Here is an 18,124-nt window from a genome sequence, read left to right as displayed (position 1 = left end):
ACATCGATTGAACAAAGTTTGAAGTTTGTTTTGTTATAGAACACTAGATCTCCAAGGCGCTGGGTCATTGTCAAGGACTACTCTGAGAGGACTCTGTTTTGTATGGAAATTTTTGATGGCATTGGCATTGACATAGTAACCACAGCTCTGGATATGAAACAATAATGTGAGGTGTTTGCCGTATAATGAGTACTACAGTTGGTTAATTAGCATCAGAATCTTAACGGATATTCATTTATATTATGTATGTATTTAAATTTAAATTTTTAAGCTTTGAGCGAAGATACGGCAACCTTTTTAAAAGTGCGACCGTAATGCCGAAAGGGTGGCAGGACTATTTTTCAATCAACATTTCGTCTGGTTTTTTGTTGAACATTTCGGCTGCATCGGCAGGACCCGTTGGTGTTGGCGCCCCTCGGCCAGTGGCTGGGGATGTTGGTCGCGATGCTGTAGCTGTTGCCGATGCTGCCGACCCGGTTGGTGTTGGCGTTGCTGCTGCGGCTGTGGGTGGAACATCGTATAAAATGATGTGCGCATGGCTAAATGTTCTATATAGCTAGTAATATTGGACGGAATATCAAAATTGAACAAGAGGAACAACTATCCACTTTCGTTGTTTTTTGTTTGACCTTTTTGCTAAAACCTTTTTTTAGGCAAAATCTAATAAAAGCATATGTTTAAAATAAGCCAGTCAAGTAGAAAATAGGTCAATTGATCGGATAAAATTATGTGGGCAGGGCTGAGGGTTCCATCTAGCTAGTAATATCAAATCGAATATCATAATCGAGGAATATGGTTTCCCATCCTTGACGGAGAACTATTAACCCATTGTAAACCAAGGAGGTATTTTAATATTCCACCGAAAATAATAAAAATTTAATCATTTTAAGGCAGTTCAGGTGAAAGATATCGTGGGTTTTTGTATGCAAAGATGAAGGATATGATGAACATAAGAGTTATTACTATTATAATTATTATTTGTATCATTTTTCGCGGTTTAACTCGAGTTGTTATCCAATTTAAATAAAGGGGGCTTAAGTGGGCCAAGTTCGTTTTTTATCGCCATATGAGACCGTATTCAGTACGACCGTAGATTCACACGTGTTTTCTTTCTTGTGTTGGTATAGCGTTTTGCTGGCCGCGTGTTTCTCAGACAATTCAATTTTCGCTTAAGTTGTATTAAAGAGTTAAACTACAACATTTAAAAATGGGAAAACCAGGTGAGGAAAGCGAAAACTGCCATGAACCAATGAAGGCAGTCTCTGAAACCGAGAAAAACATAGAACTTAACCTCCTAATGGGTGTGAATATTGATCAAATGATGTACTGGTGTTTTCCTACAGGTTTCAGTCCACGCGGTGGCGGTGAAGGCAGAGGAGGAGGCGGAGGTTTCCGTGGGCGCGGCGAGGAACGAGGTGGCGGAGGGTTCCGTGGCCGTGGCGGGGGTGATCGCGGTGGCAACCGCGGAGGTTTTGGAGGACGCGGTGGCGGTGGCGATCGCCGAGGCTTTGGTGGACCCGGCGGTGGAGATCGCGGTGGGGGACGTGGTCGCGGAGGATTTGGAGGACGCGGTGATCGCGGTCGTGGAGGGCGAGGAGCTGGTCGTGGAGGCGGAGCCGGCGGGTTCAAGGGTGGCAAAACAGTCACAATCGAGCCACATCGCCACGAAGGAGTTTTCATTGCACGCGGCAAGGAAGATGCTCTGGTCACCCGCAACTTTGTGCCTGGATCCGAAGTCTACGGAGAGAAGCGAATTTCTGTCGAGGTTAGTTTTCGCATCACACTTCCAGTAGACTAGAGTTCTGCTGATGATGATGTTGTGCAGGGGTACAGAACATGGCATTATGTGGCCATGAGCGGCCCTTGCGTTCACCGGTGGCTGTGTGCACTTCAGGTACACGTGAAGCAGCTTCAGGTGCGCTTGGGTCGCTTAGAACAATGCACAACTGAGGCAAAATCTCTCAGCACCCAATAGATACAAATATCCATCTATGTCCAGCGTTTCACACAATTTTCTTGCTTCCTTAACAGACCGGCGGCGAGAAGATTGAGTACCGTGTGTGGAATCCCTTCCGTTCCAAGCTGGCAGCTGCCATTCTGGGTGGCGTGGAGAAGATTCACATGCCCCCTGGCTCGAAGGTCTTGTATCTGGGCGCCGCCTCTGGTACCACAGTTTCCCATGTGTCGGATGTAGTGGGGCCCGAGGGTCTCGTCTATGCCGTGGAGTTCTCACATCGCTCGGGTCGCGATCTGATAAATGTGGCCAAGAAACGCACCAACATCATACCCATTATCGAAGACGCTCGCCATCCCCACAAATACCGCATGCTGGTAGGCATGGTCGACAACATCTTCGCAGACGTCGCCCAGCCCGATCAGGGCCGTATTGTGGCCCTTAACGCACAGCACTTCCTTAAGAACGGAGGACACTTTGTCATCTCGATTAAGGCATCCTGCATTGACTCGACGGCGCAGCCCGAGGCGGTATTTGCCGCCGAGGTCAAGAAGATGCAAGCGGACAAACTGAAGCCACAGGAACAGCTCACGCTGGAGCCGTACGAACGTGATCACGCTGTCGTCGCGGGCGTCTACCGACCACCGGGCAAGCAGTGAACAGTGTTCAGGGGCGAATGTGGATAGATTTTAGGTTATAACTTCTTTTAATACAGACGTTTTGTATTAAGTTTCTTCTTATTAAATATAAACCATAGTTGTAAAGATAAATCAAAATGCAAACTATTTTTGTAGCAGACGTACAAATACATAAAAGAATGCAAGCCACAAAACCAGACTCGTTTCAAGGCCACAGAATGATTTAATTGAGGTCGTTTAAAGATATAATAAAAGAAGAAAATGTTATTAAAAAAAAGAAAAAGTGGAGAAAAAAAGAACGTCAGGAAACTGCCGCTGCGGACAGGATTCGAACCTGTGTGGGTAGAGAACCCAATGGATTTCAAGTCCATCTCCTTAACCACTCGGACACCGCAGCTGATATATACCCGCGTGCCAGAAGTGCTTCTTCGGCCTGGGTGCACAAACGCGCTACCTGTGAGATATTCTTGCAGATGTTTCAGCCCGAGCTTGGCACATATCTGGAAATAGATCAAATGGACCTATTATTAATTTAATTCAAATATAAGACGAGGGGGAACGTTGTGAGTTGCTGCGGAGACCGCAACTCTACAGTTATACCCGATACTTACCGATACATACTAAGTCAGTATGGCTCTCCTCCGGCAGACGCCGCTAATATTAAACGACACGACAAAGAGTGCGTGCGAGAGAGACAGAAATCAGTCTGAGCGTGACGTCGGGCGCTGCGTAGCCACTGAAAATTGATTTCTTGCTTTTGAATACAAAAATGATCCGATCTGATCCAGATTCAGCAATCTGATAGATATGGTCATTATCTATGATTCTGCGTTTTTAGTTTTCTCGAATGTGCAATATTGTGGATGCAACAGATTTTCGTCTTTTGTGGGGGCGGAAGGGGGTGGGGCGAAATTCTGAGATATACGTTTTATAGTGAGATCTAACAGAAGTGCGGATACCAAATTTGGTTACTCTAGCCTTAATAGTCTCTGAGATTTGTGGATGCCCCAGATTTTCGTCCTTTGCGGGGGCGGAAGGGGGTGTGGCGAAATTTAGACACGAAATGGTCAAGGTCCGATATCACAGGAGTGTGGATACCAAATTTGGTTGCTCTGGCTCTTATAGGTTCTGAGATCCTTGAACTCATATTTTGCAATTGGCAAAGCCGACCATGAAACCTGTGTGTTAGAGAGAGACAGAGCGAGAAAGAATGAAATTGTTTTCTTGATTCTGGCTATAATAGTTATACGATCTGGTTCAGATTTTGCACTCTAGAACATATAGTCATCCTCTACGATTCTGCGTTTTTGGTTTTCTCGTATCTTTAATATTGTGGATGCCACAGATTTTCGTCCTTTGTGGGGGCGGAAGTGGGCGGGGCAAAGTTTTGAAATATTTTTGTAGCAGTGACATATCACAGAAGTCTGGATCCAAAACATCGTTGCTCTAGCTCCTATAGTCTTTGAGCACTAGGCGCTGAAGGGCGTCCAGAAGGAATCGTTTCCGACCCCATAAAGTATATATATTCTTGATCAGCATCAATAGCCGAGTCGATTGAGCCCTGTCTGTCTGTCCGTCTGTCCGTCCGTCCGTCCGTCCGTCCGTCCCCTTCAGCGCCTGCAGAGTCGTAGAGGATGACTATATGTTCTACAGTGTAAAATCTCAACCAGATCGTATAATTATTATAGCCAGAATCAAGAAAACAATTTCATTCTTTCTCGCTCTGTCTCTCTCTAACACACAGGTTTCATGGTCGGCTTTGCCAATTGCAAAATATGAGTTCAAGGATCTCAGAACCTATAAGGGCCAGAGCAACCAAATTTGGTATCCACAATTCTGTGATATCGGACCTTGACCGTTTCGTGTTCAAATTTTGCCACACCCCCTTCCGCCCCGCAAAGGACGAAAATCTGGGGCATCCACAAATCTCAGAGACTATTAAGGCTAGAGTAACCAAATTTGGTATCCGCACTTCTGTTAGATCTCACTATAAACCGTATATCTCAGAATTTCGCCCCACCCTTTTCCGCCCCCACAAAGGACGAAAATCTGTTGCATCCACAATATTGCACATTCGAGAAAACTAAAAACGCAGAATCATAGATAATGACCATATCTATCAGATTGCTGAATCTGGATCAGATCAGATCATTTTTATAGCCAAAAGGAACAAATCAATTTGCACTGGCTACGCAGCCCACGACGTCACGCTCAGACTGATTTTCTGTCCCTCTCGCACGTACTCCTTGTCGTGTCGTTTAATATTAGCGGCGTCTGCCGGAGGAGAGCCATACTGACTTAGTATCGGGTATAACCGTAGAGTTGCGGTGTCCGCAGCAACTCACAACGTTCCCCCTCGTTTTTTTTATAGTCGCATAATTTATCTGTTAATTTACTTTATTTAGCCGTTTTGCGGCGATCTCAAAAGATAATATAGATAATAGAATTTTCTGCTACGACTTTTATCTCAGCCTACGTATTCCGCATGCATTCCGGTGTGGATACCATTGCGGGGGGATCGCAGCCAAATATATGTTTCTAGATTATACCTTGGGAAACGCACATAGATAATCGGATGTAGGACAATTGTTTTTGTTAAACGTTAGATCTTAGAAACTAAAGTAAAATCATAATCGCATTGATTGTTGAATATCTTTTTAAATGTATATCACCGATTCATCAGCCTTAAGGGGCTACAACTTGGCGCGCTTGGGGACGCCAATGGCCTCGAGTACGCCACAGTTCTCCAGATGATGGAACAAGGTCTGCAGATACTCATCCCGATGCTTCATGTAGTGGGCCGCGTGCTATGAACGTTCCCAGCACTTGAATGTGACCTTTACGTTGGCCCTCTCCCAGTTCTCGCGGACAGCTTGATTCGATGAAGGTGGACCAATCGGATCGTTGTCAGAGACGAAGAACAGCGCCGGGGCCTTGAGCAGGGTGGAGTGGAACATTTGGCTGGAGCGCATATAATGAATCGTGGCCTGGTTGTGGAATGTCTTCATATGGTAAAGGGTGTAGTTCCTCTGGGCGCTCTGCATGCGTTCGTTCTTAGGGAAGATGGACTTGGGCACGCCTACTGGAATCTCTGTAATGTCGGCAGCACTGTCCCAAATCTGGCAACCGAAGCGCTCCAGGATACTGCCATAGCGATCCATATCGCGCGACATCTGCAGCATAATCTCGCCCAACTGGTATGCTCCAACGGAGAAGCCATGCATGACGATCGGTTCATACGATGCGTTGTTCTCGAGAAACTTGAGAGTCTCGGCGGCCACCACCTTGAATTTGCAATCGAATGCTTTAGTGACTAATTGTGATTGTTGGCACAGGTGGTAGTTGAATGGTTATAGATTTTCTAACCTGAGTTCCCTTAACGGGCCACAACAGCTGCCAGGGCGTAATGTGCACCACCATCACATCGAATCCCATTTCTGTGTAGATCTGGGCATATTTCTTCAGATGTTTCTGCTTGGCCATCAGCCAGGCCATCATCAGAACCAGGGGATTGCCAGTCGGGTTCTTAAACGCAAGCGTCTTGGGATCCACTTCAATATTCGTTTTGTTGCTGGTATAGAGACTCATGTTTTTGGTAATATCTTGGGAAGATATATACCGGCGATTCGTCAACGGTGCCATGGCGCTCTGAAAACACACGGTATAGATAGTAGTCGGATATATTTTCCCAATGGTTGTTATGGGGTAATCTATGTATTTAGTTTTTAAACCATAGTTTGGATAGGTCCAGTTGTTGGTTCAATCAATGCCCGATTAGATAGGAAATATAATATAGGAGTGGACAGCGCGGCCTGATCGGTTAGAATCTCATCGAGTGATTAGATTGGGCATGGAGTGGGATTGGGTAATGTACCTACATATATCCATGCAAATTTGATAAAGCTACAAAATCTGACCTTGATTATGCCACTTTACACGTGAAAATAAGACCAAGTTATTGATAAATCGCAGAGCCTACACTACAAATACTTATTAGTCAAGAACCCAATATACCCCTGTGTCCATTAAATTCCAGGTATAATCAACATGTGCCTTGGAACTCATGAGAGTGCCACACGCTTTGGGGGCTCTGGGCGAAAGCTTGGCATTGAGCGCCATTATGATGTGTGTATATCATGGAAAAAGCTGCCACTGCTGCTGCTGGCCCCAATTGAGCGTGCTTGATCCAAGCTTGCTGGGCGAGGGTGGTTCCAAGAGTTCTCCTAAGGATCCTAAGGATTCAATCGACATTCTCCAATGGCCATCATTTTCCAGTTACTTCAAGCGTTAAATGGTCCTCAACAAATTGCAGGCAATTAAAAACCCAATAAAATATTTTTAAAATATATGTATATATGTATACCACCTAATCGGTATACAAAATCAGAGAAAGAAGTATAGAGGGAGAGAGCAATCATATACACGGTTCAAAGTACAGAGGAAATCAATTCATGCATGCAAATTCAACGAGGGGGAACGTTGTGAGTTGCTGCGGAGACCGCAACTCTACAGTAATACCCAGACCTCGCAAATAACGGTTGACACTTTCGGCGTGTCTGATAAAAACCTCTCATTGACGGACACATTGAGAAAAGGGACTGAAAAGACCCGATCAAATCTGTTTTTGTTCAACTCGCTCTTCGCTCAAGCAAAGACCGATTTCTTCACTTCTCTTTTGTTTCTGTTTTTCACTGAGCATCTTGTCGCGAGTGAACGAACAAAGTGTCTTTTGCGTATGTAAGTTAACACAATCGATCGAAAAAATATATAAAAACAAGATCAGCCGTTATACAGGGGATGTTGCCCAGCGACACCGGAGTTTTGGGTACGCAACAATGTTGCAAAACGAGCAGTGAGCGTCGGGAGTGCTGGGGGGGAGTTCGGGGTTCGGGGGAGAAATTAACCGCGTATCTCAAACCGAATAAAATAAAATAAAAATTGAAAGAAATAAAATTAAAATTTGTATGCGTGCTTGTACGTGTGATGCTTATGGCAACGATCAATTTTTGTGAATTATATATGTATGTACATACGGTTTGACTATTGGAGTTTAAAATGAATCGTGAAAAGCAAAACGAAAATGTTCGTTTGCCAATTTTGCAAATAAATATACATATTACAATACAAAGATGCGGAAAACATGAATAAATAAACATATACCCGAAAACAACTAAAAACACTTTACTCAGACACTTTTTTGGTTCTGCTCATGTAAAAACACTTTTTCTGTGAGCGCTTGACCAAAGTGTCTCTCTAAGTTGTTATTGTGAGACACGATCGTGTGTCGGGCTCAACCGAAAACACGAAACACATAACACAAGCGAAAAGACAAAAAGTGTTCTGCTCAGTGAGAGACCGTGTCTGCGTGGTCTTTTTCTGTTTTGTCAGTGACGAGACAGCAAAGGGAACGAGGGGGAACGTTGTGAGTTGCTGCGGACACCGCAACTCTACGGTTATACCCGATACTAAGTCAGTATGGCTCTCCTCCGGCAGACGCCGCTAATATTAAACGACACGACAAAGAGTGCGTGCGAGAGAGACAGAAATTAGTCTGAGCGTGACGTCGGGCGCTGCGTAGCCAGTGCAAATTGATTTGTTCTTTTTGGCTATAAAAATTATCTGATCTGGTCCAGATTCAGCAATCTGATAGATATGGTCGTTATCTATGATTCTGAGTTTTTAGTTTTCTCGAATGTGCAATATTGTGGATGCAACAGATTTTCGTCCTTTGTGGGGGCGGAAAAGGGTGGGGCGAAATTCTGAGATATACGTTTTATAGTGAGATCTAACAGAAGTGCGGATACCAAATTTGGTTACTCTAGCCTTAATAGTCTCTGAGCTTTGTGGATGCCTCAGATTTTCGTCCTTTGCGGGGGCGGAAGGGGGTGTGGCGAAATTTTGACACAAAATGGTCAAGGTCCGATATCACAGGAGTGTGGATACCAAATTTGGTTGCTCTGGCTCTTATAGGTTCTGAGATCCTTGAACTCATATTTTGCAATTGGCAAAACCGACCATGAAACCTGTGTGTTAGAGAGAGACAGAGCGAGAAAGAATGAAATTGTTTTCTTGATTCTGGCTATAATAATTATACGATCTGGTTCAGATTTTGCACTCTAGAAGATATAGTCATCTTCTACGATTCTGAGTTTTTAGTTTTCTCGTATCGTCGAAATTGTGGATGCCACAGATTTTCGCCCTTTGTGGGGGCGGAAGTGGGCGGGGCAAAGTTTTAAAATATTCTTGTAGCAGTGACATATCACAGAAGTCTGGATCCAAAACATCGTTGCTCTCGCTCTTATAGTCTTTGAGCACTAGGCGCTGAAGGGGACGGACAGATGGACAGACGGACGGACGGACAGACGGACAGACAGACATGACTCAATCGACTCGGCTATTGATGCTGATCAAGAATATATATACTTTATGGGGTCGGAAACGATTCCTTCTGGACGTTACACACATCCACTTTTACCACAAATCTAATATACCCCAATACTCATTTTGAGTATCGGATATAATGGAATATGTAATGTAATGCTTACATGTGCCACCTGCGGCCCGCCGATGCTCAACCTCGAGAAATTGCGAGATAGCGGCCGTTGGATCTCCCGGTACTCGGCCATCGGTCGCAGCAGACCCTTGCTGCCGGTGGATATGGTGCCCCCGCACCCACTGAAGAAATTGTCCGCGTAGACATTCTCGTACGGGACAGCGCCAGCGCTGCGGCTATTTTGTGCTGTACATGAGGCGGGCGAATGGCGGTTCGGGATGGGGACAGACAAATAAATATGTATAAATAAACGTGAGTTGAATGGTTTCATCATCAAATAGAGCAGCATTATACATTCAAACATTTACCACCAAAGGAAAGGCCCACAGCTAACGTTGCGGCTGTCCGGCCGGCAGCGAACGGTAGACTTATCGATTTTTTCGCTGCCGTTGCGTAAAATGCAGTGCGAAGGAAGTGCGCAGCTATGGCCGTGGAGTGAGAGGGGGATCAGATCAGATCGGTGTGAACGACTTGCACAAGAAGCGGTTGGACAGAAACTGCAAAAACAGGCACATTCAGATTAGTATTCATGATAATTCCTTTATGCATTTGTATGTGTAGTCTGAATGAATACCCTTACGAGGAGCAACATAGTTTTGTAAAGCACAATGAAAGGCAGCTTCATCCAGGTAATAGCAATAACGCACATCTATGTATCTATAGTCTTTTGTTCTCAACGAGGCAGCTTCAACATCAAATTTAAACGGAACACATCGCTATTATCAATGTATTTAACTAGTTTAATCTCCGAAACGGTAAGGGTATACCCGCGTCGGTCCACCGAAATTTTTGGTCATGCATTTTCGTATTCATGTTGGAGAGCCACAGACAATACACAGACACAGCGGGCTAATGCACACGAAACGAACTTTGTACACTGCGCATTTGCGGCTGGCTGGCTGCAGACGGGTTTCAATTTATAAATTGATAAAAATTTCGTTTGTGCCCAACGACGAGATTCGTGTCTTGAACGTTCCTCTTCGAGAAAGTACACTTAAGAATCGATCGCGGTGCCACTTACGGCTGCAGACGAGCTCTCCGTGTTTACTTTGTTTAAACTAAAATATTTTTTATATTTATTCAATTCCGCATCAGCAGTGTGGCCGATCAAAACGAACTTAACCCTCTTAAGCCCCCTGTATAACAACTTGAGTTAAGCCGCGAAAAATGATACAAATAATAATTATAATAGTAATAACTCTTGTAGGTCCATCTTATCCTTCAACCTTGCATACAAAAACCCACGATATCTTGCACCTGAACTGCGCTAAAATTATTAAAATTGCATTCTTTTCGATGGAATATTAAAATACCCTCTTAGTCTACAATGGGCTAATCATGCTCCGTCAAGGATGGGGAACCATATTCCTCGATTATGATATTCGATTTGATATTACTAACTAGATATAACGCTCAGCCCTGCCCACATAATTTTATCCGACTAATTGACCTATTTTCTATTTGACTGGCTTATTGCTTTTATTGGATTTTGCCTAGACAAAGGTTTTAGCGAAAAAGGTCAAACAAAAAACAACGAAAGTGGATAGTTGTTCGTATTGTTCAATTTTGATATTCCGTCCAATATTACTAGCTATGTATATAGAACATTTAGCCATGCCCACATCATTTTATACGATTGATGAATAAATTTTGTTCAAGATTAACTACTTTTAAGTACTGCCATTTACTGTAATTTGTCTAAAACACGGTTTAAACGAATATGTTCAACAAAAAAAAAAACAGACGAAATGTTGTCAAGTCAATGTTGCTGGTATTTGAAGACTCATTTTTTGTCAGCCGTTAATATTATATAAAGATACTGGGCAAATTTTAACTTTTTTAACCATATTTTTCCTCCAAGCTGCTTTCAAGCGTAATTAATAAAGACCTTGTCTTAGATTGCATTTTTTTACCTATTCCTGCATTTGATTAATTTCTTGTATATACAATCAGCTGAGAGAATTCATACTGGAAGAGTGGCAAAAGATTCCCTTTGAGTATGACCTACAAAAACTGATCAGTTCAATGAAAAAACGTCTCCAGCATGTAGTCAATGCTAAGGGAGGACACACCAAATATTAAAATAAGTTAAATATATTAAATAATCACGAAGAATTTTGAATTTATAAAATGAAAATATTTTGTGTCAAGACTTTCTTGACAGTGTCAAAAATGAGTAATCATTGTTTTTGTTATTTTTTAAGTTAACTATTTATAGTTTTGTTATTTTTTTTTTCACAAATTACTTTATAATTAACCCCTGAATGGTTATAAATTAAAAAAATTTGATAAATTTGAACCAAAGGCCATTATTTTGTTATGGGCGGTTTTGGAGAGATAGGTATCAGGGCTGGAGAAGAAAGAGACAGCGGCATCTATAGTGGATCCTGGGAAGCAGTGGCAGAGTTGCGTGGGAGAAAAGGAAACGGGGCGAGGAAGAAAGAAAAAGAAAGTTTCCGGTGGAGAAGAGTAGAGGCCGCACGTGCCCTAAAAGAAAAAAAGGAAACAAAATTGGTCATCGTGGAGACGACGATCCCACCAAGACATCAGCGGCAGGCATCAACATCAGCAAAAGCGGCGGACATCGGCAGCAGCATCCCGGTACTGGCCAGGCCGGAAAACTGATGCGAGAACCGTCAGCGGAGCACCGGCACCAAGGAACCGTCAGCGGAGCACCGACTGGATACACGTTTCTGTCCCCATACACCAGCCCCCCCCCCCGGGGAAAGAATCCGGACTTCAAAGCAGAAATACACACACACGATTCACACACACCCACCTTCATCCACCCACATCACACACAACCCACGCATGTATACCCTCATTCATAACACATCACATAACATCACCACATTTCACACATCTACACCCGTCCGACCCACAATTAAACAATATATCACGATCATATAAAAAAACACCACGATTAAACGTAAACATCAGCAAGCATCAGGAAGCAACAACTTCTATCAAAGGGGGCTGCCAATTCGGCCGAAATAGGGATTATTTTGTTGTTAGTATTTTTGTGTTAGTATTTGTTGCTTTAATATAAACCTAGATTATTAATTAATAATGTCCAAGATAAATAAGAAAATATAATGGATATAAAATGGAAAATTTGAAAAGAGTCATGGGTGAATAGAAAACGGTAGTTGGGTGGGTCGAGAGCGAGAAGAAGAGCGGGAATATGAATATGAAAAGGGAGCGAATTCAAAAGGTGGCGCTCATGGAAGGGTGGGACCCTGCTAGGGATAACGAAACCAACTATCCCCGCTGACGAAAGTGCCAACGAGGACAAGTCTGTCCTATAAATTAGATTTGTTTTTTTTTGTATGTTTTTTTTGTTTTTGTTTTGTTCAATCCGTCCCCTGGCTTATCGGGTCGGAAACACCCCTGACTTCCCCGTGAGCTAGCTGGGAACGATAGGCCAGGGTGGCAAAAAGGCGGATCATAACAAATGGCGCCCAATGGTAATAGAAGGGATCGATTTTAAACGCGAGTCTTAAAGACCCGGTGTAAAATGGAACCCTGGTAGAACGAAACTCAGCCGGTCCGCGAGCCGGGAATTAATCCTAGCCGTAGTAGCCGCTGAGAGGTGTAGAAGAGAGGAAAATGGACATAGTAGTTATGTATCGGAGGTAGAAGGGTAGGAAGTGTGTGTCCCGAGCTGTGGTCCAGGTATTACCAGGTGGTAGTAGCCTCGTTGTCCGACTCGTGGAGCTCACTGTCTGGATCTGAAAAGAGGAAGAGGTGCCGGAGGATCTGTCGAGTCGTGGTCCGGGTTATGTCCAGAGGCAATAACGTCGTTGTCCGATTTTGGGGGATCCACGGTGATCTGAGGGAGGAAACAGCAAAGGGAGTTGGCACTCAGAAAAAGTAAGCGAAGGTAAATAGCAAGCGGAAAAGAAGGGGGTCCGCTCACCTGCAAAACAATTAATGCAGTTGTCTCTCGTCCCACCAAACAAATTAAAGGGGAATTTTTGTCTGAAGCAGTTTGGGAATTATATGTTTTTTTTGTTAGTGATTTAGCAGACTATTGGAAAGCCGAAGCAAGAAAACCCAAAGGGAAATCATTTTTTGTTGAGGACTGACGATTCTCGCTAGCATTGGAAGCAATTTTAGAAGTAGGCATTATGCAAGTCATCGGAAAAAGAGTTTTTGTTTGGGAGAGGAAGTATTTAGTTATTTAGTGTTGTATTTAATTAGGCGATTAATTGTAGATGTAGGTGTTTATTTATTTGATTGAATCAATTTAGATATTTAGATTTATCAATTTATTGATTTAAATTAACCGATTTATGTATTTAAATTTATTTATTTGGTTATCTAAACATGGAATTAATTATTCGCTTATTTATTTATTGCACTATTTATTTATTTGTTTTCTCGTTACGATTGAAGGTATTGAGGATTAATTAGCAAGGAACTAGGTGTTTAGTGGAGTAGGGTAGTCAGATAATAAACAATCCAATTTATTTATCACCAAGATAGTTAAGTAAATAGGGAATAGACGAAGGAAAGGAGTACGTTAGGAAAATTGGTTGATGAGTGACCCGGAGATTTTTAAAGGGTCGGGAAAGACAAGGCGTAGCCCAGAGGCACAGCGCAGGTACCAGCCGTATAACATGCCGACGACTCGGTCCCAGGACGGTAAAGCCGGCAGTAGGCCGGAAGGGCCGTCGCAAGTGGCGGAAAACGTACATGCGGGGTTGCACCAGGAGGACCCAGAGGCCGGAGCGGTAGGAGGTCTACAGCGAGCCCGTAAGGACCTGGTGTTACAGTCCAAGTTAAGCTCAGCCGTGAACGCAGCCTTAGCCCAAGCACAGGAGACCTACCGAGCGTCGCTCGGGCAGCAAATGGAAGCGCTGAGATCGTCAATGCAAGCAGACATGCTAGAGCTCATGCGAGAGATCAACGCGGTGGTGGGTTCGTTAAAAGCGGAGCGAACGGCGAGTGATGCGAATGGAAGGAATCGGGGATCAAGTGCAACCAGTCTGGGAGGAGGTCAGCAGGAAGCACCCGCGAACCAGCAAGCACATCCAACGCACTTGTTCGTGGACAACCGAACATTGGAGGCCGATCAGAGGCCCCAAGCCGATCAGAGACCCGTGGAGGAGTGGCTGTTCAACGGGATGGGCGCAGGAGCAAACCCTAACAGGAATCGACCGAGTTTCGGAGAGGCTAGGCAGGAGCAAGTGCAGATACGAAGATGGGGACTTAGCTTCGACGGCTATCCAAAGGGGATGCCCGTGGCGGAATTCATATTCCGGGTGGAGCATCTACAGACGTCGTACCAGGTACCGTGGGCGGAGGTGTTGAAAGCCTTTCACACATTGGTCAGTGGCCACGCAAGGGATTGGTACTGGATGCATGTTCGGACGGTAGGAATGCCGGACTGGCCGAATCTGAGATATGGTCTCCAGCAGCAGTTTCAAGTTCGTCGGACAGAGTACGAGCTGGAGAAGTTGCAAGGCTCACGTATTGGGGTGTTTCACGCAAAGGACCTGAAGCAGTGGCCCGGCTATCTCAGTCGATGGAGCCAGAGACTCTCAATCGCAGGGTGTGGGCGATGGCCTACGTTTGGGGCCCCTTAATTGAAAAAGGAAACAAAATTGGTGATCGTGGAGACGACGATCCCACCAAGACATCAGCGGCAGGCATCAACATCAGCAAAAGCGGCGGACATCGGCAGCAGCATCCCGGTACTGGCCAGGCCGGAAAACTGATGCGAGAACCGTCAGCGGAGCACCGGCACCAATGAACCGTCAGCGGAGCACCGACTGGAGACACGTTTCTGTCCCCATACACCAGCCCCCCCCGGGGAAAGAATCCGGACTTCAAAGCAGAAATACACACACACGATTCACACACACCCACCTTCATCCACCCACATCACACACAACCCACGCATGTATACCCTCATTCATAACACATCACATAACATCACCACATTTCACACATCTACACCCGTCCGACACACAATTAAACAATATATCACGATCATATAAAAAAACACCACGATTAAACGTAAACATCAGCAAGCATCAGGAAGCAACAACTTCTATCAAAGGGGGCTGCCAATTCGGCCGAAATAGGGCTTATTTTGTTGTTAATATTTTTGTGTTAGTATTTGTTTCCTTTATATAAACCTAGATTATTAATTAATAATGTCCAAGATAAATAAGAAAATATAATGGATATAAAATGGAAAATTTGAAAAGAGTCATGGGTGAATAGAAAACGGTAGTTGGGTGGGACGAGAGCGAGAAGAAGAGCGGGAATATGAATATGAAAAGGGAGCGAATTCAAAAGGTGGCGCTCATGGAAGGGTGGGACCCTGCTAGGGATAACGAAACCAACTATCCCCGCTGACGAAAGAGCCAACGAGGACAAGTCTGTCCTATAAATTAGATTTGTTTTTTTTGTATGTTTTTTTTGTTTTTGTTTTGTTCAATCCGTCCCCTGGCTTATCGGGGCGGAAACACTCCTTAGTTCCCCGTGAGCTAGCTGGGAACGATAGGCCAGGGTGGCAAAGAGGCGGATCATAACAAATGGCGCCCAATGGTACTAGAAGGGATCGATTTTAAACGCGAGTCTTAAAGACCCGGTGTAAAATAGAACCCTGGTAGAACGAAACACAGCCGGTCCGCGAGCCGGGAATTAATCCTAGCCGTCGTAGCCGCTGAGAGGAGTAGAAGAGAGGAAAATGGACATAGTAGTTATGTATCGGAGGTAGAAGGGTAGGAAGTGTGTGTCCCGAGCTGTGGTCCAGGTATTACCAGGTGGTAGTAGCCTCGTTGTCCGACTCGTGGAGCTCGCTGTCTGGATCTGAAAAGAGGAAGAGGTGCCGGAGGATCTGTCGAGTCGTGGTCCGGGTTATGTCCAGAGGCATTAACGTCGTTGTCCGATTTTGGGGGATCCACGGTGATCTGAGGGAGGAAACAGCAAAGGGAGTTGGCACTCAGAAAAAGTAAGCTAAGGTAAATAGCAAGGGGAAAAGAAGGGGATCCGCTCACCTGCAAAACAATTAATGCAGTTGTCTCTCGTCCCACCAAACAAATTAAAGGGGAATTTTTGTCTGAAGCAGTTTGGGAATTATATGTTTTTTTTGTTAGTGATTTAGCAGACTATTGGAAAGCCGAAGCAAGAAAACCCAAAGGGAAATCATTTTTTGTTGAGGACTGACGATTCTCGCTAGCATTGTTTGGAAGCAATTTTAGAAGTAGGCATTATGCAAGTCATCGGAAAAAGAGTTTTTGTTTGGGAGAGGAAGTATTTAGTTATTTAGTGTTGTATTTAATTAGGCGATTAATTGTAGATGTAGGTGTTTATTTATTTGATTGAATCAATTTAGATATTTAGATTTATCAATTTATTGATTTAAATTAACCGATTTATGTATTTAAATTTATTTATTTGGTTATCTAAACATGGAATTAATTATTCGCTTATTTATTTATTGCACTATTTATTTATTTGTTTTCTCGTTACGATTGAAGGTATTGAGGATTAATTAGCCAGGAACTAGGTGTTTAGTGGAGTAGGGTAGTCAGATAATAAACAATCCAATTTATTTATCACCAAGATAGTTAAGTAAATAGGGATTAGACGAAGGAAAGGAGTACGTTAGGAAAATTGGTTGATGAGTGACCCGGAGATTTTTAAAGGGTCGGGAAAGACAAGTCGCAGCCCAGAGGCACAGCGCAGGTACCAGCCGTATAACATGCCGACGACTCGGTCCCAGGACGGTAAAGCCGGCAGTAGGCCGGAAGGGCCGTCGCAAGTGGCGGAAAACGTACATGCGGGGTTGCACCAGGAGGACCCAGAGGCCGGAGCGGTAGGAGGTCAACAGCGAGCCCGTAAGGACCTGGTGTTACCGTCCAAGTTAAGCTCAGCCGTGAACGCAGCCTTAGCCCAAGCACAGGAGACCTACCGAGCGTCGCTCGGGCAGCAAATGGAAGCGCTGAGATCGTCAATGCAAGCAGACATGCTAGAGCTCATGCGAGAGATCAACGCGGTGGTGGGTTCGTTAAAAGCGGAGCGAACGGCGAGTGATGCGAATGGAAGGAATCGGGGATCAAGTGCAACCAGTCTGGGAGGAGGTCAGCAGGAAGCACCCGCGAACCAGCAAGCACATCCAACGCACTTGTTCGTGGACAACCGAACATTGGAGGCCGATCAGAGGACCCAAGCCGATCAGAGACCCGTGGAGGAGTGGCTGTTCAACGGGATGGGCGCAGGAGCAAACCCTAACAGGAATCGACCGAGTTTCGGAGAGGCTAGGCAGGAGCAAGTGCAGATACGAAGATGGGGACTTAGCTTCGACGGCTATCCAAAGGGGATGCCCGTGGCGGAATTCATATTCCGGGTGGAGCATCTACAGACGTCGTACCAGGTACCGTGGGCGGAGGTGTTGAAAGCCTTTCACACATTGGTCAGTGGCCACGCAAGGGATTGGTACTGGATGCATGTTCGGACGGTAGGAATGCCGGACTGGCCGAATCTGAGATATGGTCTCCAGCAGCAGTTTCAAGTTCGTCGGACAGAGTACGAGCTGGAGAAGTTGCAAGGCTCACGTATTGGGGTGTTTCACGCAAAGGACCTGAAGCAGTGGCCCGGCTATCTCAGTCGATGGAGCCAGAGACTCTCAATCTCAGGGTGTGGGCGATGGCCTACGTTTGGGGCCCCTTAATTGAAAAAGCCCGCCTGCTTGGCACTCCCGTTTCGGCGGAGTAATCCTGGAAACGGTAGTGTGGTGTTATGGGCGGTTTTGGAGAGAGCCGATAGGTATCAGGGCTGGAGAAGAAAGAGACAGCGGCATCTATAGTGGATCCTGGGAAGCAGTGGCAGAGTTGCGTGGGAGAAAAGGAAACGGGGCGAGGAAGAAAGAAAAAGAGAGTTTCCGGTGGAGAAGAGTAGAGGCCGCACGTGCCCTAAAAGAAAAAAAGGAAACAAAATTGGTGATCGTGGAGACGACGATCC

At 44.8% G+C, this 18,124-nt stretch overlaps 2 protein-coding genes and 1 non-coding gene across 3 annotated transcripts; 1 reads left to right on the top strand and 2 right to left on the bottom strand.

Moving 5' to 3' along the window:
- Nucleotides 1-1,104: 1,104 nt before the first annotated feature.
- Nucleotides 1,105-2,722, top strand: LOC117190613 (rRNA 2'-O-methyltransferase fibrillarin-like). The gene is made up of 3 exons (XM_033395664.1): nt 1,105-1,220; nt 1,344-1,765; nt 2,032-2,722. The coding sequence occupies exons 1-3, from the start codon at nt 1,208-1,210 to the stop codon at nt 2,611-2,613; spliced, it is 1,017 nt and encodes a 338-aa protein (XP_033251555.1). The 5' UTR covers nt 1,105-1,207; the 3' UTR covers nt 2,614-2,722.
- Nucleotides 2,723-2,905: 183 nt separating this feature from the next.
- On the bottom strand, nt 2,906-2,989 carry Trnas-uga. The gene has a single exon. It is a non-coding gene; the product is annotated as a tRNA-Ser (tRNA).
- Nucleotides 2,990-5,158: 2,169 nt separating this feature from the next.
- Nucleotides 5,159-10,133, bottom strand: LOC108160161. The gene is made up of 5 exons (XM_017293980.2): nt 9,726-10,133; nt 9,454-9,642; nt 9,138-9,331; nt 5,959-6,240; nt 5,159-5,876 (listed from the first exon to the last, which is right to left on the bottom strand). The coding sequence occupies exons 3-5, from the start codon at nt 9,216-9,218 to the stop codon at nt 5,400-5,402; spliced, it is 840 nt and encodes a 279-aa protein (XP_017149469.2). The 5' UTR covers nt 9,219-9,331; nt 9,454-9,642; nt 9,726-10,133; the 3' UTR covers nt 5,159-5,399.
- Nucleotides 10,134-18,124: the final 7,991 nt, after the last annotated feature.

This window comes from Drosophila miranda (genome assembly GCF_003369915.1).
Source record: "Drosophila miranda strain MSH22 chromosome Y unlocalized genomic scaffold, D.miranda_PacBio2.1 Contig_Y1_pilon, whole genome shotgun sequence".
Taxonomy (NCBI): domain Eukaryota; kingdom Metazoa; phylum Arthropoda; class Insecta; order Diptera; family Drosophilidae; genus Drosophila; species Drosophila miranda.
The sequence above is the reverse complement of the archived record's forward strand: the minus strand, read 5'-3'. Positions and strand labels throughout refer to the sequence as shown.